Source organism: Epinephelus lanceolatus, chromosome 13 (genome assembly GCF_041903045.1).
Source record: "Epinephelus lanceolatus isolate andai-2023 chromosome 13, ASM4190304v1, whole genome shotgun sequence".
Classification (NCBI taxonomy): domain Eukaryota; kingdom Metazoa; phylum Chordata; class Actinopteri; order Perciformes; family Serranidae; genus Epinephelus; species Epinephelus lanceolatus.
This window is the reverse complement of record NC_135746.1, coordinates 6,888,327-6,915,236: the sequence shown is the minus strand read 5'-3', so window position 1 is coordinate 6,915,236 and position 26,910 is coordinate 6,888,327. Positions and strand designations below refer to the sequence as shown.

At 45.8% G+C, this 26,910-nt stretch overlaps 1 protein-coding gene and 1 long non-coding RNA gene across 5 annotated transcripts in view; both read left to right on the top strand.

Annotated features, from left to right (window-relative positions):
* Positions 1 to 11,967, top strand: part of bcl11bb (BCL11 transcription factor B b) — a 41,360-nt gene extending 29,393 nt beyond the window's left edge. For all 4 annotated transcript variants that reach the window (XM_033648884.2, XM_033648883.2, XM_078173681.1 and 1 more), the window contains one exon: positions 5,544 to 11,967. In XM_033648884.2, coding sequence (XP_033504775.2) covers positions 5,544 to 7,600 — 2,057 coding nt within the window. In that variant the 3' untranslated portion in view covers positions 7,601 to 11,967. The remainder of the gene's footprint in view (positions 1 to 5,543) is intronic.
* Positions 11,968 to 15,477: 3,510 nt separating this feature from the next.
* The window catches only part of LOC117270363 (uncharacterized), a 42,924-nt gene continuing 31,491 nt past the window's right edge, over positions 15,478 to 26,910 (top strand). Inside the window, exon 1 of the long non-coding RNA XR_004502800.2 lies at positions 15,478 to 15,780. This is a non-coding gene — a long non-coding RNA (uncharacterized LOC117270363). The remainder of the gene's footprint in view (positions 15,781 to 26,910) is intronic.

The window sequence follows — 26,910 nt, the reverse complement described above, 5'->3', positions numbered from 1 at the left end:
TACCCAGATACCTGGTACAGGTGTACGTGAGACAGGAGGAAGACACGGACAGAGAGGAGCAAGTCAGGAAGTGAAAGAGACAATATTTTTATTGTGTCCCGCACACTTTCTAGCTTTAAGGAGTACTGTTTCTTTAAATCCTCTCTCAGGCATTTCAGCTGGTCATATTGGTTGCACACACACCAACACACACACACACACACACACACACACACACACACACACACACACGCACACTCACAGATGTATATGGTTAGCGGGCCGAAGCTGGTTTGAGTTAGCATGGAGCCAGTCACACTGTGTGAGAGCCTTACCCCCTGCCTGCTACTGCCACCCTCCACAGTCTCTCCCCTTCTTTCTGTCTCTCCTTCTTTTACTACACGTGTGACAGTCGGCCGCCGCTCGCCGACGCCGAAGTTTACCGACCAAGCTCGTCCCAATGTCCTGTGAAACACACACACACGGTTAATCTGCATGGTCTCCTGATTAGCCCCGTTCATGACAAACAAGCCATCAGACCAGAGGGGAACAGCGAAGGAGGAGGAGGAGGAGGAGGAGGAGCAGGAGGGACGGATGGGAGATGTGAGGAGGAGGAGAGGAGCAGAGGTGTAAAGGGGAGGGGGCGAGGTGAGGAGGCTGGGACCCCTGGGGACCCCTAGATCACAGCCATGCTAATGAGGAGCTGCTTTGCCAGCAGCAGAGGTGTCAGCTAACCCCTGACAGGTGCACACACGCATACTCCCAGGGCTCGTGCCTGTGCGTGCACGTGCGTGTGTGTGCGTGCTGTGAGGGTGTGTGGGAGGGGCTGCAGGGGCAGGTTTGTGTCCCAGTGGCCTAGCCTGCGGGCGGCTTTGTTCTATATGCAAATCTGTCGCTGTGGTGTTCTGTCGCCCTTGATGGAATGTTGGAGCGGTACGGCGAACCTGAACCCCAGGAATGCTGCAGCGCACACACACGCGTGACATCGACTGTAGCACATCCTCTGCTTCCTGTAGCTACTACAGTGAAGCAACATTAGTCTGCATGGTCTAAACTTTGTCCTGTGGTTGTGATGTGTCTCCCCCTGCCTCCTGCCTCCTGCCTCCTGCCTCCTGCCTCCTGCACAACTGTCCACGTCCAGTGAATGCAGCAGAGAAGTTGGTGGGCCGGCGTTCAAATGCTACTTATTTTCAATTATGATTTTTTTCTCCCTGAGCTTTGTGAGAGTTAATTTGGCATCAGTGAGCGTTCATTACCATCCACTCACTGCTCACTGTCAGCTGAGGAGCTCCAGTTTGCCCATCTTGTCGAAGGCTGAGCCTGTGTGGATTTTTGTTATTCTTCTGCGGTCTTATTATAAGTCCCTCCGGATTAGAGCATCTGATAATGGCCCCCAAAATGTAAGAGTAATGTAAATGGAGGGAGCTCATGCTTCGAAAGTATAAATCAAACTCAGGCCGGGGGGACGGCATATGTGAATTCCTAAATTAAACACAAATCCACATGTCTGCGCCGAACGCCTGGTGTCTGCCTCAGCCCCGCCAAGCTCACACCAACTTTCCTCCATTGGCCATATGCAAACAGTCAATACCGTGGCTCCCCTTCATTCACTGGCATTTTGTTTGTACTTTTAAGGCAAAATAATGGCTATAAAAGGCAATCTGGAAAGAATAAAATCTGATGTAAAGCTCAGATCTTAGTCCCTGAAGACTGGGTTAATTGGCCCGGTGGTTTAGTAAAAAAACCAACCCAGGAGAGAAGGAGAGCATTATTACTGGCCCACCTCAGCTCCACGCATGTGCCAATGTTTTAATAACTTCCTCCAGGCCTCCTGGCCCTTAGCCCTTGTTTTGTTGCACAGGACAAAGAGCTGCCCTCCAAAGCTGGTCCCGGGTCTGTGGTGTGTTTGTGTGTTTCATGGGAAAGTCTGCCTGGGCGGACACCTGGGCAGATACACGAGATTCAGACTATTTTAAGGGATTGTCATCATGCTGGAGTGTTTACAAGCAGCAAAATGACCAACACTGCTGAAATTCAGTTCATACTGCAGCAGCGTATCACAGAATCCTGCTGTGACTGTGTTTCATTTAACCTTTCATCTCAGCCCCATTCACTGAACACCGTGTGTGTGTGTGTGTGTGTCTGTGTGCATATGGCGTGCCAGAGTAAATTGGCCGATTAGGTCCAGCATCAGTGACTGCGTAGAGAGGAGAATGTAACTATTCTAACTGGTAGTTGACCTTGGCGGTCAGCAGTGGAGGGGTCCCTGCCTGCGTGTCAGGCAGACGACTGTAATTACCACAAACTGAAGCATGACACGGCCCACCGTGATTCTTTAATGAAGGCTTTTATTGGCTGGAGCACTGAGCGGCGACAACACTTGCATCTGTGGAAGTGTGTGAGCAGGAAAGAATGGAGCGAGGGTGACTGCGACTCTATCTATCTGTCTATCTATCTATCCCCTTTGTTCCAGGGAAACTAAGAAATATCAATAACTATCAATAACTGAGCTGCTTTAAAGTCTTTCAGTCCTTCATGACACGATCTTTGAATGAGCACAAATTCAATTATGCTCATTTATGAGACAACCTTTAACATCATCTTCTTTCACATGAGTAATGTGTATTATTAAACTGCTTTTAAAGCCTTTTTGCTACATGTAATATATCATAATTCCTCTTCTAATATCTATTTCATATTGCTGTGAAAACATCAGCAGCTGTATTTTTTCAAGTTTGTCACCAAAAACTACATTTAACAAGATTACATCTGAACAAATCATGAGAATGTTCTAATTTACCAGTACTCATTTTTACCTAATAGAGCCTAATGTAACTCAATTCAATCAGCTGTTAGGTCCAGGCACCAGCGGCTAACGTTAACTAGCTTACGATTATAGCTGTCTAGCTGTCCTTCTGACCCAATGCCATCTCCTTTAGCTGTTAGCCAGCTAATGGTAACTAGCTCCTCTCCTGCCGACACAATGCGACCTCTGTTAGCTGTCAGTTACAGCTGCCGCCAACAGCTGCTAACAGCTAAAAAATAACATTAACGAGCTTCCCTCCTGCTGACAAAATGCAGCCTCTGTTAGCTGTAAGTTCTGGCTAACAACTAACGTGAACTAGCTCTCCTTCTGCCGACTAAATGCCTACTCCATTAGCCAGCTAATGTTAACTAGCTCTTCTCCTGCAACCTCAATTAGCTTTTAGTTCCAGCCACCAGCTGTTAACAGCTAACGGCCAACATTGACTAATTCTCCTCTTGCCGACTGAATGCAACCTCCGTTAGCTGTTAGTTACAGCCACTGGCTACCAGCTGCTAACAGCTAACTTTAGCTTTCCTCCTGCCAATTTCAGCGCAGATTTGTTTTTCAGTGTCACATTAACAGAAGAACAATAGGGTGTGTTCCCTGATGTGACGACAGTGAGTTTATTGTGTCCTTTGGTTCTAAAGGTGTCCTGTTTGTCCCAAACATGTCTTTTATTGTCCCTGGGACGACTGGATGCTGTTAGTCTGGAGCTCTGCTTTTTACTATCTATCTATCTATCTATCTATCTCAGTCTCTTTCTTCTGCTCCCCTCCCCCCTCTTGCTTGCTTGTTTGGGAAGTTGATGAAATTTGTCTTTGGCCGTCATTAGGCAGCAGCCATCAGCTGCCACTCTATTAGCTGCCACGCTTCCTTTAACAGCATATGGCACGGCGGTGTAAGATATGACAAGATGCAAATGTGTTGCTGTAGTGGTGGTGGGGTGGAAGGTTGTGGGGGTGGTGGCGTACGGTCGGGCGGCTCGTATTGATGAGGCCATGTGTGCAGACCAAAATACAGATAAGAAGAAAAAACACAATTTGATAAATTGAGAGAGATCATCAATCCTTCGCCCAATCTCACATCTTCATTTCATATTGATCCTCGTGTGTTGATGAGATTACACGGCTCCCACATCTATAGACCCCGCTCGCTCCCTGGGGGCATGTAAATACCCTCTGTGTGTGTGTGTGTGTGTGTGTGCCCAAGCACGTCTGGCCCTTAAAGTCCCTCCACCTCTCTTCTTACCCCCACTCCTCCTCCTCCTCTTCCCTTTTGCGCTCTCTTCTCCCCGTCCAAGCTGTTAAGCTGTCCAGCTCTCCGCTGCCAAGCGGCCGTGTGAAGCCTCGCCAAACTAAACACGGGCAGGCAGCCCGCCACTCGCCCCACACACATACGCACACACACAGGCACAAAAATACATCCACATACATGTCCGCACACATGCACGTACACACGCGTTAGTAGCAGGAGTCAGGTCATGTCTCACCCCACACAAACAGTGAGAGTGACGGCTACACCAGAGCGCCACTAATAGCAGAGAAAAACAGACAGAATCAGTAAATGAGCCCCTCATTAACTTTTTCTGACCCTGTCTCCCCCGGGGAAAGCCAAACCAATCACACCGCCAAATCAGCTTCCTGTACTAGACACTGATCCAACATCAGCTTTCGCTCATCTGCTCTGCACAGTACAAGTGTGTGTGCTGCGAGAGAGAGGCTGGAGACAGAGACGGAAAGTGAAAAGAGAATATTGCTGTATATCTGTGTCTGTGTGTGTGTTTTACATTCCAGGACAGCGGGTGGCTTTGAGGCAGCCATCTTGCTGTAAGGGCTCTTCTCTTGATCACACAAGACTTTTGGACACAAGTAACTTCTCCGTCTTTGTTTTCCCCCTCAGGGCTCTGAGCTCTGGGACCGCCGTACCAACTCGACTCCGCTTGCGGTAGCCGCTGATGATAAAGTAGATGCAGATGCAAGCAAACACAAGAGCGTGTTGAATGCTAGCCTGTGTTGAATTAGATGAATCCAGACCGAGGTTCTTTTTATGACTCATAAGCAGGCTGACAGGGCCGTGCCATCGTGACTGATAGATTCATTTGGCCTTATTAAGCCGTGCCATTTAAAGGGGCAATTTGTCAATGAGTGGCAGAGTTTTTCCGTATGTGTGTGTGTGTGTTTACAGTCACACCAAATCACTTTACTGTAGTTGTTATTACACCAGTGACGTAAAGCTTTATTTCATGTGGAGACCGGAGGGGTCTTTACTGTTTACACATCGTCTCCATCACCTCTGCTGTCTCTCCTTCTGTGAGTCTGTCTCTCTCTCTAATGCCACATCTCCCTCCCCTCCCTCCCCCACTCCCATATTTCCTTTTTCCCCCATTGGTGTGCTTTGTTTCCGCTGCTGCCTCCCCTGTCTCCATATGGAAATGACAGAGTAGACGAGATGGATCTGTATATTAAAGCCTAGCTGACATTAGAATTAGCATAATGTGTCGTGGCCTGAGGGCAGTACCTGCCATCTGCATTAGCCTGTAGACATACACACACTCTAAATTTCAAACACACACACACACACACAAAGACCCTCATACACTGACACAAACACAAAGTTCATTTTCCTAAACTCCACACATGTTCACACAAGTCAATAAGCATGAAAGTGCCGTAAAGTAACATGTCAGTTTAATTTTTATTATATTTTATTTCTGTTTCACAACATTAATGATAATTTTCTTTCTCTTTTCTCTGCACAGATAAAGATGAGCCGTCCAGCTACATCTGCACCACCTGTAAGCAGACCTTCACCAGCGCCTGGTTCCTGCTGCAGCACGCCCAACACACTCACGGCATCCGCATCTACCTGGACAACCACCCGGCCAGCTGCTCCCTCACTCCCCGCATGGCTCTGCCTCCGCCGCCATGCCCCGACACCCTGCCCCGCTCCCCTCTCCCCACTTTCCTCAGCGACACCAACAACCCATTCCACCTCCTCCGCATGGCTGCACCCCTGCTCAGGGAACACCCCCCTCCCCCGGGGTACATGGAGACCCGGCTGCCTGCGACGCCGCCCTTTGTCAGCCCTCCCCCTCCCCCTAGACCCCCTCTAGAGCGGCTGGGCCCAGAGGAGATGGGGCTGCTGTCGCAGCACCCCAGTGCCTTTGAGAGGGTGATGCGGATGACCCCCATGGAGCCTCCTTCCATGGACTTCTCCCGACGTCTGAGAGAACTGGCGGGCAACACGACCAATAACGGCGGGCCCACGCCTCCTCTCTCACCCAACCGCGTGCCGCCCATGCACCGCTTGCTGAGTCCCACGCTTTTCCAGCCCGGCACCAAGCCCCCAGCCTTCCTCACCTATGCCCCGCAGCCACCCACCTCTCAAGGGGGACACGGTTCTTCCAGCCCTCCCGACAGCCAGGGTCAGAGCCAGGCGCCTGGGAAATCCAAATCCTGTGAGTTCTGTGGAAAGATCTTCAAGTTCCAGAGCAACCTGATCGTCCACAGACGCAGTCACACGGGGGAGAGGCCGTACAAGTGTCATCTATGTGATCACGCCTGTTCTCAGGCCAGCAAGCTGAAGAGGCACATGAAGACACATATGCACAACAAGTCTGGGTCCATGAGCGGCTCCCCAGAACAGGGAAACAGAGAAGAGGGAGGAGAGGGTGAGGAGAAGAACAGGGAGGGGAACACAAGAGGGATGGGGATGGACAATGAGGAGGAGGAGGAAGAAGAGGAGGAAGAAGAAGAAGAGGAAGAGGAAGAGGAGGAAGAGCTGAGGAATGGAAGTCGGCCAGACTCCAACTTAAGTGAGGACTCTCAGGAGTTCAGCCAGAACAGGGAGAATGGCCCGAGACAGTGTCCTGAGGATAAACCCCTGGGCGGGGACAGAGTAAGTGACGGTGGCGGGGTGGGCATCATGCACCCGTACAACCACCTGGACAATCACCTTAGACTTAACCCTAACAAGAGGAGCCTGGAGAGACAGCCCAACGGAGATGGCGGAGAGAGGGGTGAAGAAAGAGAGAATGAGAGGCAGCAGGACAGAGAGCAGGATGAGCAGGTGGGTCAGAGGCCCGTGATGAACGGCAGGATCAGCGTATCTGAAGCAGACTCCTTCCCCGGGCTGTTCCAGCGCCGGCCCACCCCCATCACCAGCCCGAGCCCCTCCAACAACAAGAGAATAAAGATAGAGAAGGAACAGCTGGATCTTCCTCCCACCTTACCCCTCATCTCCCCGGAGAACGTCTACTCTCAGCTCCTGGCTGGCTACGCTGCTTCACGCCACTTCATCAGAGAACCCTTCCTGGGATTCACAGATTCCCGTCAGTCGCCGTTCGCCACCTCCTCCGAGCACTCCTCCTCAGAGACAGGAAGCCTCCGCTTCTCCACCCCGCCAGGGGAGCTAATGGAAGGAGGAAGCGCCTCAGGCCGCAGCGGCAGCAGCACCCCTCACCTCCTGCGGGGACCCGGACCCGGCAGGCCCCCGAGCTCTAAGGATCGCAGGAACGACACCTGCGAGTACTGTGGCAAGGTGTTCAAGAACTGCAGCAACCTGACGGTGCACCGACGCAGCCACACAGGGGAACGGCCCTACAAGTGCGACCTGTGCAGCTACGCCTGCGCCCAGAGCTCCAAGCTGACGCGCCACATGAAGACCCACGGGCAGTTTGGGAAGGAGGTGTACCGCTGCGACATCTGCCACATGCCCTTCAGCGTCTACAGCACGCTGGAGAAACACATGAAGAAGTGGCATGGCGAACATTTGATGGCCAGCGAGGTCAAACTGGAGCAGGCGGACAGAGGTTAAGCCAGCAAACATTAGTTATACAGCCTACAGTGTACACAACACTCACACACACATACACAGACACACACACACAAACTCCCTATAACCACTTCTTCAGCTACGGGGCTTGGCTGGATAATCTCTCTCTCTTAAAAAAAAAATTGAGACTGATTGATGTTCATCTTTTTTTCTTGTCACAGAAACTGCCACCTGAGAATATAAACAAAGGGAAACTTTAATGAGAACTTGTCTGGAATGCACAACTTGGTGTTTCTTGGCAAACTGTCTGAGGATTTTATCAGTTAGGAATCCATGGAGCCTTTCTACTGTGCAATAATTTCTGTATTTATTGGATTTTTGTAATGATATTTGGCATGTGCAGGTACATCTTTGTGGGATTTCATATGGAGTTAGTTTTGAAAATGTGCTAAAACATTTTTCTTTTCTAAAAATGCGATAACTGGAAAGAAGTCACCCTTAATACAATTTTCTTTTTTCTCCTTTAAGGAAGCTTATTATCATGTGTGAGTAAAAATTGTGCAAAGCGGTTAGCTTTTTAAACTAAAATAAATAAGTAATTGTTTTCTATATTAACTGCAGCAGCGGACTACAATCCACTCCCTCATACAAGCACTGAATGTCAGCCTGACAATAAAACATCGTGCTGGATTTTAAAAATCCAACGTTATCTTAAAGACCTGATAAGTTGAATTTATTCAGGGAATTTGTCCTTTTAAATATTGGCATGTGAATAGTTTCAAAATGCAGTTACTGTATTGCTGTCCTCGCATCAGGACGTAAATAAAGGTTGCACTTAATGGAGGTACCCTTAAACTGATGCTCAGAACATTCCCAATGTAGGATTAAAATACCATATTTAATATGTTGACTAAGTTAAGACTACTTGTGATCAATGTGAGAAGGAGAACAGTCCTGTTTATGGTTTGTAAATATATTCTTTTTTTTCTCCTCTATATGTTAAAGTAGCCCCGACTGTACGTGAACGATGGCCTAAAATGAAACAATCAGAGGACCAGCTGCTTGCATCATCCACAGTATATGCTAAGTGTAACTACCATTCATTATTGCTTTATCAGACCCACTTGATTATCTCCCCCGCTCCCCCACCCCCACACGTGTGCCACCTCAAAGGCAATTTGTTAAAGCTACTTCAACAATTGTAACGCTTTCTAAATCACCTCCCTCTGCCGCGGCGTCTCTCTCTGACCCGGGTCGGCTTCCCGTGTCCCCCTCAGGATCCACAAAATGGCTCCAAATGAAATTCATATCAATACGTGTTAGCGTGTGTGTTCTTCTCTCCACAGCGTGCTCTAAGCCTCTCTCTCCGACGGCGTCTTTTCACAGTTCACTAGCTCAGATTCATGCATTAGAGCGGCTTTTAAAAGGGAAGCCTGTTCATTCGCCTCACAAAGTGATATGGGTTTAACTCCCAGTAACAGATTTTGAGACAGTGTGCGTGTTCGTGACTTTTGGGGATTACGGTTTTTATTTTCTGCATCGTTCATCCTGAAATGAATCTGCTAGAGAAAGAGAGAGGGAGGGAGAGAGGAAAAAAGAGGCTATATGAGTTATGATAATTTTGAGCACAGCTGCAACAGGGGGACGGCCGGGTGACCTTGAGTAGGGGCTATTCTTATAGTCAAAGTGAAAGATTGGAACGAGAGAGATGAAGAGATGTGAGAGAGAGATGGCGGGAGTGAGAGTGCGAGACCTTGACCAGGGAGAAGAGTCATTCAAATGAAATTGGAAGCATATGAAAAGTGTGTTTTTTTTTGTACCCAAATGCACATCTACAGTGGCCACATCTTATAACGGACCATCAGAGTGAGACAGAGTGAGCGTGAGAGGGAGGGAGACGGCGAAGCCACATGAAAGGAGATAGAGAATACATCTTTCACTTAGTTCTGCAGTCGTCACAATCATCCTCCAGTTTGACCTGCTTTTTTGGCCTATTGTCAGGTTTTATCTGTGCCATTTTTGTTTCAATAGAAACTGTGTCTTGAATGCAAATCCCCAATTTTTTTGATTTTTAGAAAGGCAGGAGGCCACAGCAGCTCTCTGTGAGCTAGGTGATGTATTTTAGCACATGAGAGCAAAAATGTAGACCCTGTTGTAAACGTGTTAATTCCAGGAGAGCTCAGTTCAGTGCGGCCAGAACGAGGCATTAAAACTATGAAATTCACTATCAAGGACCACACCTCAACAAGATGTGTTTAACAGGTTTGTTAAAGACAAAAATGAGCGATGTGTGAGGCTCGGACTGCTTGTAGCTCATCCACTTTGCCGGAATTTGTCGTAGCAGTCAGCCATGATGAACCCCCTCAGTAACCCTATGTAGAGGAGAGGAGGACATAGGGAGGGAGGGAGGGGCGATGAAGAGTGGAACAGGAGGTGTGGCTCATTTATGCTCAACATTAGATACGGACACAGATGGAGCTTTCCATATTTTCTGTTTTCCTAAAACTTACAGATACAGACAAAAGGGAGCAGTACCACCACAGGTCATGGCCGTGTAGCTTAGTTCAAGCAAGATACGATGTTAGGAGGTGATGAAGACATTTAAAAAAAAAGGTGGAACAGAGCGAACTGGTAATATAAGCCCCTTTTACATCGCCTCTTCAATTTCACGCCGTTATTTCACCACACCATTCTTTACAAAAGCAACAATCATGGAGTGGGGGGGCAGAGTTGTCTCGCCTTTAAGCTGGCAGTGGAGGTAAAAACGGTGACAAAATGATGTCTGTGTCAAAGGGACAGCCGCCAAGATGGGGCGATGGATGGGACGGGCGTTTGACGACGTGTTGTATGTGTGACCTCCACCGGGAGATATAAAGAGCAGCTGATAGCAGTTAGCGGCTAACTAAAATTAGAACTAATGCCCACAAATTGGCAAAACAAGTAGGTGCAGGAGCTCCTTATCCTCCGAGCAGAGGACGAGATCAGCCACCGTGTACCAGGGATGGTAAACGACTGTTGTTGCCATGCTAATGCCATTTTAACTGTTAATAAAATGCTGCCACGCATATGTTATATGTCGCACTAGAGGCTGGCGCTGTTGTTACATGTCACGCCTGTCATGCTGTCTAAAATCACACACTGGAGCGGCATGATGCTGCTGTTGTTTGGCTCTGTGTAAAAATGCAAAGGCGGCGTAAAGAAGGGACTTTGTAGCCTCCCTCTTGCGCAGTCTCTGTGTAAAAAGGGCAGTAGCGGAAAGAATTCTGCGTCCACGTTGCCATGTGTTTAATCACCTCACAGACCTCTATTAAAAGGTGCATTAGTACGACCTCCTCCGCCACCGCCTCGTTAGTAGTGTGAAACTTTTGACCCCGCCCTCAAGTGCCATCATTTGACCGCATCTATGCCATTGTAAGGGACGCATGGAAGTATGAGGGCAGTTTGAAACGGACGTAAAGGGAGTATAAATGAGCCCAAATTATGCAGGAAGTGACACGGTTGAGGTGTGGTCCTGCTCCCGAAAATCCCCTTGCAAGCCTCAGTGTATCACATGCAAACAACGAACAGTTGAACCCCGACAGAGTCCCAAATCACACACGGACATTCAGTCTTACAATATGTTTACAGTGTTGAAGTACGCCATTAATGAAATACTCTGTGTAAGTGTTTAAAATGATAATAAAGTATTGTTTTCTCCAATGTTCTTTCAAATGTTTTTGGATGCCATAGCAGTTTTGTATGATTATCCTGGTGGAGGGATTTTATCTTCATGTTTCTGTATGATTACTTGTTCACTGTATGGGAAGACTTTCTTTTTTAAATGTAATATTGCAGAATCATGCCAGATTATTATTTTTTTTTCTAACAAGAGTGGTGCCATTATTGACTTTTGGTCTCTTTCTTTTTTTTTTTTTTGTTTTATATATTTAATTTTCTTTTGAATCCTGTTGTTGGTTTGGTGAAGCCATCCTCCATGGATGTAAAACAAAAATGATTTTTAAAAGAAATAATTACCAGAGTGAGATGATCCTTAAGGAAGAACCTTCGGCAGGGGAATAGAAAGCTTTGTGCGGGAAAATCCTTTTTTCCAAATCAATTTTTCGAGACATTCACAAACATGTTTTGTTTTGTTTTCCTCATGGTTGGTTGAAGGTCTTGTGACGGCACTTACAACTGTAATTTTAAATGCATTTTTCATATTTCACTTTTCACAACTTTCACTTACACTCTTTGTACAAAATAGTTTTCCTTGTTCTTTTTTTGGGGGGAGTGCATCATTGTGGAAAAAAGTGATTTCAGAACAGTACACATCTGCTGTTTTGAACATATATGTATTTTTGTAATGTGTTGAAAAATCAATACAAGAAAGCCAACACTTCAATAAATGTTGCAATTGCTCTATGATTGAAGCAACTTTTCATTCTGATTATTTCGTCTTTCTTTTTCTTCCACCGCCACGATTAATGACACACACACTGAAACAGCTGGAGACACGCAAAGGTTTTAGTTACAACTAGAATACAAAACTCTGTCTTTGATTTACCACCATTCCTTATGAATCAGTTTGTTGGGACATAAAAATAAATGTTTTAGCAACTTCTGTCAGCGCCTGAGCAAAAACAACATCGTTACTTAGTCAGCATTCCTCAAAAACTTTGCATCCCACACAGATGAATGATGCATACATATACTATCAACAAGGTAACTTACAAACCATCAGAAACTGCTGCTAATAATTTAATATGACTTCTAATTTGATGTCGACTTTAGAGGCTGTTTTACTGCAAACTACCAGCCAACAGTGGCAGGATTTAAACTTACATAGGTTTATTAAATCTGTACAAAACATGCAGAAATCAAACACAACCTACTGCATCTTACTGATTATTATTTTTGTGTATACTGGGAATTTAGAGATTTAGAGATCATGGTTTTACACACGCTCCAAAATGGAGGGTAAAATGAAGCGTGAGATGGATCTGCGGTTTGGCGCAGCTTTCTGCAGTGACGCAGGCGTTGTGCCGGACCGCCATGGTGAAGGTGAAGCTTTCGATTTACTAGTCCATCTACGTCCCAACCCTCACCTATGGTCATGAGCTCTGGGTAGTGACCGAAAGAATGAGGTCGCAGATACAAGCGGTCGAAATGAGTTTCCTCTGTGGGGTGGCTGGGCTTGGACATCCAGAGGGAGCTCGGAGTAGAGCCGCTGCTCCTTCTTGTCGAAAGGGGTCAGTTCAGGTGGTTTGGGCATCTGATCAGGATCCTCCTGGGCGCCTCCTGTTACAGGTGTTCCAGGCACGTCCCACTGGTAGGAGGCCCCGGGGCAGACCCAGAACACACTGGAGGGATTATATATCTCATCTAGCCTGGTAAAACCTCGGGGTCCTCCAGCTGGAAAGCGCTGCTGGGGAGAGGGACGTCTGGGGTGCTTTGCTTGGCCTGCTGCCCCCGTGACCTGACCTCAGATAAGCGGATGAAAATGGATGGATGAATAGTGGATGAGTTTTACACACACCTTAAGATGCAACCTAGACACATCATCAGTGATGTAACTTGGGGTCATCAGTTAGCCGCTAACTGCTATCATCAGCGATGCTTCTGATGGCTCTCTTGCTGAGCAGTCCTCTGACCCCCAGCAACCTGGGGGCCCTGTAGAGCAACTGGCTGGCAAATCCTCCGCAACCGAGGTAGCATCAGGTCTGCCATCCCCTGCTCCGGCATTCACCTGCAAACTCCTCATACTTGGCCTTCTTCCTCTCAAACACATCTCCCATCCGGTCCCCCTGGGGGCTGTCTCTCCAGGTCAACCTTCAGCTGAATCATAAAAATATACACGTCTGAAATATAACACGTATAGGAGAGAGTGGGGTTGGCTGGGACCAGTGGTGTAACATATCTAAGTAATGAGTATTTTTTGGGCGTATCTGTACTTTAGTTGAGTTTGTATATTTCTGTCAACTTTCACTTTTACTCCACTGCATTTCCTAAATTAAACATATATATATACAGTACAGGCCAAAAGTTTGGACACACCTTCTCATTCAATGCGTTTTCTTTATTTTCATGACTATTTACATTGTAGATTCTCACTGAAGGCATCAAAACTATGAATGAACACATGTGGAGTTATGTACTTAACAAAAAAAGGTGAAATAACTGAAAACATGTTTTATATTCTAGTTTCTTCAAAATAGCCACCCTTTGCTCTGATTACTGCTTTGCACACTCTTGGCATTCTCTCCATGAGCTTCAAGAGGTAGTCACCTGAAATGGTTTTCCAACAGTCTTGAAGGAGTTCCCAGAGGTGTTTAGCACTTGTTGGCCCCTTTGCCTTCACTCTGCGGTCCAGCTCACCCCAAACCATCTCGATTGGGTTCAGGTCCGGTGACTGTGGAGGCCAGGTCATCTGCCGCAGCACTCCATCACTCTCCTTCTTGGTCAAATAGCCCTTACACAGCCTGGAGGTGTGTTTGGGGTCATTGTCCTGTTGAAAAATAAATGATCGTCCAACTAAACGCAAACCGGATGGGATGGCATGTCGCTGCAGGATGCTGTGGTAGCCATGCTGGTTCAGTGTGCCTTCAATTTTGAATAAATCCCCAACAGTGTCACCAGCAAAACACCCCCACACCATCACACCTCCTCCTCCATGCTTCACAGTGGGAACCAGGCATGTGGAATCCATCCGTTCACCTTTTCTGCGTCTCACAAAGACACGGCGGTTGGAACCAAAGATCTCAAATTTGGACTCATCAGACCAAAGCACAGATTTCCACTGGTCTAATGTCCATTCCTTGTGTTTCTTGGCCCAAACAAATCTCTTCTGCTTGTTGCCTCCCCTTAGCAGTGGTTTCCTAGCAGCTATTTGACCATGAAGGCCTGATTCGCGCAGTCTCCTCTTAACAGTTGTTCTAGAGATGGGTCTGCTGCTAGAACTCTGTGTGGCATTCATCTGGTCTCTGATCTGAGCTGCTGTTAACTTGCCATTTCTGAGGCTGGTGACTCGGATGAACTTATCCTCAGAAGCAGAGGTGACTCTTGGTCTTCCTTTCCTGGGTCGGTCCTCATGTGTGCCAGTTTCGTTGTAGCGCTTGATGGTTTTTGCGACTCCATTTGGGGACACATTTAAAGTTTTTGCAATTTTCCGGACTGACTGACCTTCATTTCTTAAAGTAATGATGGCCACTCGTTTTTCTTTAGTTAGCTGATTGGTTCTTGCCATAATATGAATTTTAACAGTTGTCCAATAGGGCTGTCGGCTGTGTATTAACCTGACTTCTGCACAACACAACTGATGGTCCCAACCCCATTGATAAAGCAAGAAATTCCACTAATTAACCCTGATAAGGCACACCTGTGAAGTGGAAACCATTTCAGGTGACTACCTCTTGAAGCTCATGGAGAGAATGCCAAGAGTGTGCAAAGCAGTAATCAGAGCAAAGGGTGGCTATTTTGAAGAAACTAGAATATAAAACATGTTTTCAGTTATTTCACCTTTTTTTGTTAAGTACATAACTCCACATGTGTTCATTCATAGTTTTGATGCCTTCAGTGAGAATCTACAATGTAAATAGTCATGAAAATAAAGAAAACGCATTGAATGAGAAGGTGTGTCCAAACTTTTGGCCTGTACTGTATTTTTTTTTTTTTATCACAGGTATCATACCTGACATGAATCAGTCCTGATAAACTGTGAGAATGGGACAAATAAAGGAAATAAATGGAGGTAGATCCGCAGCAGAGGAGAAACTGCAGGTGTGTGTGTGGCTGCAGGAGGGCGGAGCAGGTGAAAGGTGACAGTGTGCAGTCAGCTGACTCTCTGGAGGAGATAGTCAATATTTACACTCACCTGCGGAGGGTCAGCAGGTGACAGGGATGTGGAACATTTGGGCTGTGGCTTGTAGTGGTTAAGGTTAATATTATTATACCTCGGCACAGTCAAAGAAAGTTGTATCTTCCTTAATTAATGACTCATTTAATGCGCCACCCGCCGGGCACGTCAAGTGACCCAAATCAAACACACCGACGATGTTGCGTGACACAGGTGGAGGCTAAAACATGGAGGATCATTCAGCGGGACTTCTGCTGTCAGTCAGGTGTGTGAAGACTTTCTGTTTTGGACTACAGCCCCTGATGTGACTGGATTCAGCTCAACATGTTGGACAATTGCAGTTTGAGGAGGACTTCGCAGTGCGCAAGCCTCACAGAGTGACGTCAGACAGGTGAGTGCGACAACAAACTCTTGAACTGATTCTGATGATAACGTCACCACCTGCTGCGTTGCCGAGCAACAGTCGTGTTTCTCTGTGACAGTCCGTTAATACATGCATGATCGAAACTACTCTTCAGTGCAGTAGCAGTCATGTACACTCACCAGCCACTTTATTAGGTACACCTTATCAGCCAATCACGTGGCAGCAGCTGAATGCATTTAGTCATGTAGACATAGTGAAGACGACCTGCTGAAGTTCAAACGGAGCAGATGATCAGAATTTAAGTGACTTTGAACGTGGCATGGTTGTTGGTGCCAGACGGGCTGGTCTGAGTATTTACTGGGATTTTCAGCACAACCATCTCTAGGGTTTACAGAGGATGGTCCCAAAAAGAGAAAATATCCAGTGAGCCAAAATGCCTTGTTGATGCCAGAGGTCAGAGGAGAATGGCCAGACTGGTTCAAGATGATAGAAAGGCAACAGGAAGTCAGATAAACACTGGTTCCAACCAAGGTCTGCAGAAGACCATCTCTGAAGCAACAACACCTTGTCCAACCTTGAAGCAGATGGGCTACAGCAGCAGAAGACCACACCAGGTGCCACTCCTGTCAGCTAACAACAGGAAACTGAGGCTACAGTTCACACGGGTTTTCTCACCAAAACTGGACAATAGAAGATTGGAAAAATGTTGCCTGGTCTGATGAGTCTGGATTTCTGCTGCCACATTCAGATGGTAGGGTCAGAATTTGGCGTCATGGATCCATCCTGCCTTGTATCAAAGGTTCAGGCTGCTGCTGGTGGTGTAATGGTGTGGGGGAGATTTTCTGAGCATGGTTTAAACACCACAGCCTACCTGAGTATTGTTGCTGACTGTGTCCATCCCTTTATGACCACAGTGTACCCATCTTCTGATGGCTACTTCCAGCAGGATAACGCACCATGTCACAAAGCTCACATCATCTCAAACATGACAATGAGTTCACTGTACTCCAATGGCCTCCACAGTCACCAGATCTCAGTCCAATAGAGCACCTTTGGGATGTGCTGGAACGGGAGGTTCTCATCATGGATGTGCAGCCGACAAATCTGCAGCAACTGTGTGATGTCATCATGTCAATATGGACCAAAGTCTCTGAGGAATGTTTCCAGCACCTTGTTGAATCTGTGACACCAAGAATTAAAAAGGGCGTCCAACAAGGTACTAGCAAGGTGTACCTAATAAAGTGGCTGGTGAGTGTATATGGGATGCCTGCTCTACCCAATAAGCCATCGGGTGTTAGAAATAAATGATATGTTGTTTTAATCAGCAGCAACAAAGTCAGATTTTCTGACACGCAGACTATCAGCCACATAACATGAGTCCAGTGTAATGAAACACATAATTAAAACAGCTCCCTGATATCTTTCAGTCATTAGAGGGGAAAGCAAACTGAAGTGGATGAGTTGATGTTTTTATGGTTGAAATTCAAGAAATACCCATCATGTTGTCAGTGAGGAATCTCACTAGCGTGCAGTTACGATCTCGGGGCAAGACGAGGCACAGATAGACGGTAGGTGCTGAATCTTGATCACAATCTGACAACTAATCTTTCGCATTGTGCTACTATATCAGCGCATTGATTTTTTTAAATAAAGGAGCACCTTCCAGAACGTTACTCCAGAGATGACGGCTGGTACGACTCTGTTGTTCTTAGAAAACAATGCAGGCGAGAGTGTGACTCACAGCTTTTATTTCTGAAGGTAGTTGTTGACAGCCTCATGCTTCATAAATGAGTCCTGGCATGAGTGCGGGGACCCATCAGGTATTTCTTGATATCGGGCCAACAGCAGTCAAGCCTGTCCTCGCTTGAGCCTCCAGGCCATTGGATAGCATAACAGAAACAGTGCGTGTACACTGTGTGTGTGTGAGGGAATGGAGAGAAAGCTGGAGAAGAGACACAATAGAGTGGAGATAGAGGAGTGAAGAAAGGAAAGAAGGCTCGAGCAGGGCGGGTTTGTGTGAGAAAGTCGAATCGGGAGGAATTCTCGGTGGTTGCCAGCTCTCACCACAAACAGCGGCCCATGAAGTGTCTCAGTGTCACAACATTAAGCTTGGATCAATGTAGAAATGTAATTATTACATCCAAATATTCTGAAAATAATCAAACAAATTGCTTGCACAGATGATGTTTGGAGGATTTGGTGTTTGCAGGAGGGATTGTGACTTCCCTGACTGTGTGTGTGTTTGTGCCTGAAGGCTGACATCTGGGTGCCATGTTGATGATTCTGGTCTTCTGGTCAGCAGAAATGTGCATGTTGAGAAGATGTCACGTTCCCACAGCTCTTATCCTGGCAGTGGCACAGCTATTGACATAACAATTGCAATAGCATGACTTTCTGCAAATGGTTAGTGGCTGCAGATGTTTTTAAAGGGACAGTTCACCCAAAAACCACCTTCCTACCTGTAGTGATGTTTATTAATCAAGATTGTTTTGGTGTGAGTTGCAGAGCGTTGGAGATATCGGCCGTAGAGATGTCTGTCTTCTCTCCAGTATACTAGTACTAGATGACACTCAGCTTGTGGTGCTCAAAGCGCCCAAAAAATCAATTTGAAAAACTCAACAGCAATGTCTCATTCCAGAAATCATGACCTGGTTACTCGAGATAATCCACAGACCTTGTTGGGAGCAGTTTCATGTAGGAACTATTTTCTTTCTCCCAAACTACACCCACCAACAGTATCAACATGCAGAAGGAAGCGTGCATCTACTCACGGACAAGAGGCTCGTGACAGCACAATATGCAAACACCACACTGCCTGTGTGAGCAGGGTGTGACCTCGCTGAACTGCTGCAGCACACATACGGGTGATGTTCACACAGACAGCGTTGCTGAAGATGGTATGATGTCAATGTGATTATAAAAAGAACATTTTCTGTCTGTCTTTGCTGAAAAATGTGCACATGACATTAAAAAAAATAGTTAAGACTCCTGTTCTCAGATGTTCTATAGCTGAGCAGCAGCTGAGACGTGCCCGAGCAGCACTGCTCATGTGGGCAGTGTGGCCGCTCTAACCTATTAATGAGGTTCTGCAATGCACATGCACTGCCCACATAGGCAGTGTGGCCTGGGCTTTAATGGTATCCTCCTCAGCTGGGCTGTAACCAGGGGTGTAGGTTTAGTTTCAGCATTGGCGAAGGGGACACAGATGAAACAGGGATTGTCAACCAAACATCTGGAGCATCAAACACTTAATTTCCTGCAGTCTGGTGAATTTTTATGCACCAATTTATGGTGTAAATGTTGTTAATTTGTCAAAAAGTTAAAGACATTTACTATGAATTTCATGTTTTTATTGGAGTGGTAAAAATGCATGTTCTAAATTTTGTCCCCCCAAAATCTACACCTATGGCTGTAACGTTAGCTAGTTCAGTGGTGCTAGGTAAGCTAGCAGTAGATGCACGCTTCCTTCTGTGTGGTGATTTGGTTGGTGGATGTAGTTTATCCATCCATCCATTTTCGTAACCACTTATCCTCGAGGGTCATTACACCCAAAAAACGTAACACCGCACAGAAGGAAGCGTGCATCTACTGCTAGCTTACCTAGCACCTCAGAGCTAGATAATAGTACAGCTCAGCTGAGGAAGACGCCATTAATTTCACGCTGTCACAAGCACAAGCCTCTTGTCCATGAGTGGATGCACGCTTCCTTCTGTGTGTTGATACCATTGGTGGGTGTAGTTCATTAGAAAGAAAATAGTTCCTACATGAAACTGCTCACAACAAGATCTGAGATTATCTTGAGTAACCAGGTCATGACTTCTGGAAAGAGACATTGCTGTTTGATTATTGATTATTTGGGCGCTTTGAGCACCACAAGCCGAGTTCTATCTAGTTCCATTATATTGGAGAGAAGGCAGACATCTCTACGGCTGATATCTCCAACACTCTGCAACTCACACCAAAATAATCTCGACGGATGAACAGCACCGCAGGTAAGAGGGAAAATATGTATGTTTGATTTTGGGGTGAACTGTCCCTTTAATGATTCAAAGTGTCTATTTCAATTCATCTATTTAAAACACATAGAGGATGCAATTTGTACGGGACATATTTTCTAATCAAATTGACATGACAAAGAACAAAGTTGTGTATTTGTCTTGCAAAATTGCAAATCATATCACAACCTCAAGCATCTTATTATAAAACTTATTTTGGCAGAACTTTATTCCCGTCTTGAGCTGTCTATTTTTTTTTAAGGGCTACTCTCCATATAATCAGAGGCCACACAAATGTGTGCTCGCAGACCCATTCCGGCCACTTCTCTGCCACCAGCCCATCCTGCGCAGTTCACATGTGACGTGAGGTTACAAAGCTCTCTTTTAAGCTTGTTTAGGAGAAGGCCCCCTCCTGCGTGCCCGGCTCCGTGGGAGAAAAGTGGCCTCGAGCGCCAGTGGTGAGGAGGTGCCGTATCCTCTTCACCAGTAAGCGCTGGGCAGAGGCCCTATAGTCACAGACAGAGAGTCGCGGAGAGGGAGATGGGAAATCATGGTTTGAAGTAAAACCACGTCCTCGGGGAACAGGGTGTCAGCAGGGATTGCGGTTCCCATCTTGGGCCACACAGAACCACAAGGCCGCCGCAGAGACCCGACTTTCCACTGGATCACAGGGCTCAGGCCCCACTGGCCTCTCTGTAGATATCCAGTTACTAATCTACCGGCCCTGACCAGTCCCCAGTCAAACGGCGCTGCCCGCCCAGCAAGCAGACTGGGCTTCGCCCTGCGACACAGCGACCAGAGTAAATCCGGTCCAGCTGGCTGCTCTTGGGAAAAGAGGAGGGAGGGAGAGCAATTTAGAAGGGTGGTCAGGAGACAGAGCAGTGTGGTCGAGCGTGGTCACTCAACAGCTGCGGCTTGGGAAGATTCTCTCTTCTGGGAGAATCTGACCCAAAGGAACAAAGGCTCTGTGGTCATGTCGAGCGTGTAACTAAAGGACAGGAAATGCAGACTTTTTCAGAGGGAGGAAAAACACTGAAGCCACTCGGTGGGAGGTTTTGGTCGTTTACGGCGCAACCATGTCGTCAAGCATCAAAACTGCACTCATCTCAAAACAGAAATGACAACTTATGGTCGCTGTAATTGCCTCCTTTATATACAGAGGATCCCTTAACTATAGGAACACTAGAGTCCATTGTTTGTCAATTAGACTTTATAGTTCCCTCTGTTTTTTTAAGACACCTGATGTGATGCACTTCAGCGCTGATCCTGCTTTCATCACTGAAACAACTCGGCGGGTCGTGACTGCACAAGCCCTCCTAAACACTGGCCGTCACCTCGCCATGGAGACACAGTCAAGCAAAACGTTTATTTATCTTAGCGCTCCCGCCACACCCTCGCTGTCTGCGCGTTTAAGTCTGCTCCTTCTCTTTTCTTTCAGCCTCTTCGTCACTTGCTCCGACTGTCGTAACCTCACTTGTATCTATTTTCATTTCTCAGCTCTTTGTTCTCTGTTTCCTCTCCCTCGCCGGCTTCCTCTCGATTGATTCCTTCCAGATAAACTTTCTCTCCTCCTCGCTCCCCCTCTCCTCTCCCCCTCCTTTTTTATATCACATACTTTTTCCTCTCTTTCCTTCCCTCTGTCCCACTGTCAGCATAATTCCACCAGTGTCAGACCTCCCAGATGGGCCCAGACATAGGTAGATAGCTACCGCGGTGGGGAAGCTCCTCTGCTGTCGGCTTCCTGACGCCCGACCTGCCTCCCGCACACACACTCACACACACACCTCGCCTCAGGGGGGTCAGTGTCATTGTTGGCATTGGGCACATGCTCGTCGCGGTGCAATATTAAATCTTCTCATTTGATTTGGACTGTAATTATGTCGTAAAAACAAACTGGCTGTGAAGCCGTGGCCCGCCAGTGTGATCTACTTTCATCAAGTGCAGACTGGCTTAATTATAGAGTGCGCCATACACCCATCTTTCACTGGGCAGCTTTTCCTGCTGCTTCTTTAAGCCATCACATTCTTTTATTGTGCGTTAATCACAAGGCAATTGGGCCGTTTGCGATGGCTGGGGGTAGATTTTAACACTGGTCTGTACACATCCTGCAAATTCTGGAGGAAAAAAAGAGTCAAGAGTTAAGCAGTTGTACATGGTAATGGAATCTGATGCCTCCTCTATTTCTGCGGTGTACTTAATGATATGGTTTTCATACCACAAAGGTATTCAAATGTGAGGAATCTCTGCTGAGAATAAAGGATTCTGCTGTTCTTTGTGCACTTCAAATTGAGCGTGTGAGGTTAGACGGATAAATAAGTAAATTTGACAATAAATGACCAAATCTCATCAAAAGAAATCACACTGATGTGAACGACTGTAAATAAAACTCAGATCTTTCCCCCGTGGGATTTTATTTCTGTTTCATTATCTTAAGAGGGAGCCATAAAACACTTGAAGGAATAACACTCAACTATGAAGATCTATGAATTTTATGAGCAAATTATTTCCTCGTACAGCCGCTGCTTTTTATCTGCTTTTTACAGCCAGACATCTGAAATACATGTTTGTTTAGGCCTGTATGTGCCACATGGTTAAGTCAAACCAGATCCCACCTTCACATCAACTCGCACAGGAGGACGCCAGATGCCAAATCGCAACATATGGCAATATGTATATTCATTTTTCTTTCTTTTTCTTGTATGCTGCGCTTCATGCAATATGTTTTGGAGCACTGCTTGAAATCAGTCAAATGATTAAATGATTTGCATCAAGTATTATACGTCTCAAATTGATCTTTTGTTGATGTGATTTCAGTAAAAGTATGTTTGATTATAATGAAGAGCGTCACCAATAAGGATCATTGGAGTGATAAATAAATACGTCACACAGGTAAATCACAAAACCTGCCCAGTTGCCAGAAGAATATGTTGGCATTGTAGATTTCTGCAAACCACAAATATGTTCATATCATGTATCTACCTTTGTAAAGTGACAAGTATACAAGCTGGCTTTGTCATGGAGAGATGAAGGAGATGGTGGATGGTGTGTCACCCAGGCGAGGCACCTGCCAAGCTGCAGACCAATGTTTGAGACCAACAAACAACAAAACAGGTTGTCCTTTAGCAGTCACCGCTGTGTTTCCTGCAGCTTTTTAGCCCCCAAACTTGGGTGTTTTTTAGCCACTAGTCACCGTTTTTCCAGCATTCTTTTAGCTTCCAAATGTGGGTTGTTTGGGGACCCGTCACTGCTTCCTGCAGCTTTTTAAAGCACACAAATGTAGGTCTTTTTTTATCGACCCATCACTGTGTTTCCAACGGCTCTTTAGCCTGCACATATGGGTGTATTTTAAAGGACCCGTCACTGTTTTTTCAGCAGCTTTTCAGCCACCAAACATGGGTGTTTATTGGGAACCCTTTTTCTTTGTGGCCTAATTGCCTCCCAAATGTGAGTGTTTTTAAGGACTCATCACTGTTTCCAGTGGCATTTTAGCTCCCCAATATAAGTGTTTTTTAGGAATCTGTAGCTGTTTTGCCAGCAGCTTATTAATCCCCAAACACAGGCGTTTTTTAAGCGGCCCATCACTGTTTTTCCTGCGGCTTTTTGGCCCCCAAATGTGGGTGTTTTTTAGGAACCCGTGGCTGTTTTCCCAGTGAATTTTCAATCCTCAAACATGGGTATATTTTTATGACCCATTGCTGTGTTTCCTGTGGCTTTTTAGCCCATAAATGTGTGTGTTTTTTAGGGATCCATCATTGTGTTTTCAACAGCTCTTTAGACCACAAATGTGGTTGTTTTTAAAAGCCCTGTCACTGTTTTTCTGGCAGCTTTTCATTTCCCAAACGTGGGGGTTTATTGGGGACCTGTCGCTGTTTTTCCTGTTGCTTTTTAGCCCCCAAAAATGGGTGCTTTCTAGCCATTAGACACTGTTTTTCTAGCATCCTTTTAGCTTCCAAATGTGGGTGTTGTTTTTGTACCCATCACTGTGTTTCCTTCAACTCTTTAGCCCTAAAGGTTGGTGTTTTTTAGCGACCCGTCACTGTGTTTCCAACAGCTCTTTAGCCTGTAAACGTGCGTGTTTATTAGGGACCCATTGCTGTTTTCCTAGCGGCTTTTTAGCCTCCAAATGTGGGTGTTTTTTCACAACACATCACTGTGTTTCCTGTGGCGTCTTAGCTCCCCAATGTGGGTGTTTTCTAGCCACTAGTTACCATTTTGTAAGAAGCCTTTTAGCTTTCAAACATGGGCGTTTTTAGTGACCCGTCACTGTCTTTCCAGCGGCTCTTTAGCGTCCAAACAAGGGTGTTTTTTCCATGACCAATTGCTGCGTTTCCTGTGATTTTTTTTAGCCCCCAAATGTGGGTGTTTTTTAATGACCTATCACGGTGTTTCCCACAGCTCTTTAGCCCACAAACATAGACCTTTTTTAAAGAACCCGTCACTGTTTTTCCAGCAGCTTTTAAGTCCCCGAACATGGGTGTTTTTTCACAACCCATTGCTGTGTCACTGTTTACTCTGCGGGGATAGTACCACGAAAAGCAGCCAATTCTTAACAACACATCGCTGCATTTCCTGCAGGGATTGTGCCTCTGAAACCAGGTATTCTAAGCCAAAATATGATTTTTTTCCATACCATAACTAAGTGATTTTTGTGCCTAAACCTAACCAATCGTTAACCACAGTGTTGTCCAACTGCTACACAATAACATGCAAATGTAAGATATTCGTTGGTTGCAGAAATATGCAATGCAAACATTTTTTCTGCTGATGAGGTTTCACAAAATATACAACTATTGACAAAAATCCAAAATCTGGAAGCAGCTGTTTCCCCAGGATAAAAACCAGGCTGTGGTTTTAATCTTAATGTCAGTGCTCAGTGGCTACCAGTAAGTGAACACAGCGAGGGTTTATGTCAGAGATGAGCGTGAGAGGGAGGGATAAAGGATGGAGCTGTCTGGGGACTGACCCCTTTATGTCTTAATAGTTGAGCTGAAAAAGAGGGGAGACTATGAAAGCTGAAGGGTCACCGAGGGAGAACTCCCTCGTTTTTGTCCCTCTCCACCGGCCTTTTATGATGGGTTCATCTGTGTTGTGACAGGTGTGTGAAGTGGGCACCTTACTAGAGGTAATTGCCATTTCTCTCCTGTGGGTCATTGTTTGTCCCTATGCCTGAAAAGACCATTAGAAAAAGAGGATTTTATGTCGTTACAGTGGCAGAGTCAGAGATGAAGACTTTGTAATTCTCTTGTTCTCTCAGGAATAAATTGAATAAAAATCACAATTATGAAATATTCAAAATATTCAGAGTGGATCCATTAACAGCGTGGGGTGCTGTACATAAACACAGACGGTAAACACACCCTGCTGATGCTGCTGTTCTTTAGCTGGAACAGACTGCTGTGGCTTCACTGCAGAAACCATTATGGTGCCACTGAGGAGAGTCATAAAGGTGATTAACAGCTGCTTCTAATTAAAGATCAATGGAGAGTCTTTCTGAGGTGATTTGTTATATGAATTAGGATGCCCACTGTCCATTAATGACATCAGGCAATGTCACTGTAACAGATTGGGTATTGATTCACCCTTGTTTGAGACACAGCTCAAACCAAACCATACATCATGGCCGCCCCAGACGCTGGGATTTGTTTATGAATGTCCCTTTATTCACAGAGTGGTAAAAACGCAGACGCCCAGCCCTCGACCCCCACGTGTGTTTGAAAATGTGTGCCTTTTATTTAATGTATATATTGCATCAGAAGATGGATATGTTGCATACGTCTTTCTAATGCCGGAGCTGAGGGAGTTGGATGTGAAAACCTGGAGTGCAGCGCTCCCACATCCTGATTCAGTAATCAGACATCATTACAGATCAGCAATGCATCACAGGGGGTAAGAGGGCCGTGAAAGCATCAAGTTGTAGACTTGATTTCATATGACCATTATTCTAATAACCTACCGGAGGTAATTTTATGCACTTTAAATTTTAAGGTTCTGAGCTCCTTACATTTTAACTATAGAGCGCTCTCTCAGTGCACATATTGATTTGTCGTAGCAGGGAAAACGCAGGTATACCTGATAATCATTTTGTGCCATTGTGTGCCAGAGTGTAGGATAGCAGAGCCCCGGAGCTGACTCTCCTGAAGGGAATTAGCATTAAAAATATACCTTTGTTTGACAAATAAATGTGGCTGCTGCTTTGAAATGCATATCAGGCTTTATTACAGGTTCTTATTCATGAGACTCAGGCTGCGTTCACATTACAGCGCCTAATGCTCCATCCTGATTGTCTTCCCCAGATCTGATCTTTGTGCCTCGACTGTTCACGTTCATGTTTGACTAATATCTGACATCAGTGTGAACGGCTCACATGCAACTAATAATGTCACACACATACATGTTTGAACAACAACAAAACACAATGACATCAGTTTAATCTCCTGAATGATTTGCTGCAGAGGTTGAATGATGATTTGTCATATGTTGTGATGGGAAGAAGAGGGAACACAAAAGCCGTAGCTGACGTTACAGCTCTATTAGCTGCTATTGCTGGTAGTTCTGTGGAGAGGGGAGAGGTGTGGGTGCAGCTGGGAGAGGAGACAGGAGTTGTGGCACTGTGACGTGTACATTTCTGCAAACCACAGATACGTTCATATCATGTATCTACCTTTTTAAAGTGACGTCATATACAAGCTGGCTTTGTCATGGAGAGATGAAGGAGATGGTGGATGGTGTGTCACCGAGGCGAGACGCCTGCCAAGCTGCAGACCAATGTTTGAGACCAACAAACAACAAAATTGGTTGTTCTTAAGCAAGTCATCACTGTGTTTCCTGCTGCTTCTCCTGCTGCTTTTTAACCCACGCAAATCTGTTTTTTTTAGCCACTAGTTGCCATTTTTCCAGCAGCCTTTTAGCCCCCAAATGTAGGTGTTTTCAGGGACCCATCACTGTGTTTCCTGCAACTGTTTAGCCCTCAAAGATATTTTTTTTAGTGACCTGTCACTGTGTATTCATGTACATAAATAAAAAAAAAATCTGTTTTATTGAGTAATTTTTTCTGTTTTTCTGTGTAGTTTTTTCTATTTTTCGTGGTAATTTTTTTTCTGTTTTTCGTGGGGGTTTTTTTTTTGGTTTTTCGGGGTAATTTTTTCTGTTTTTCTGAGTATTT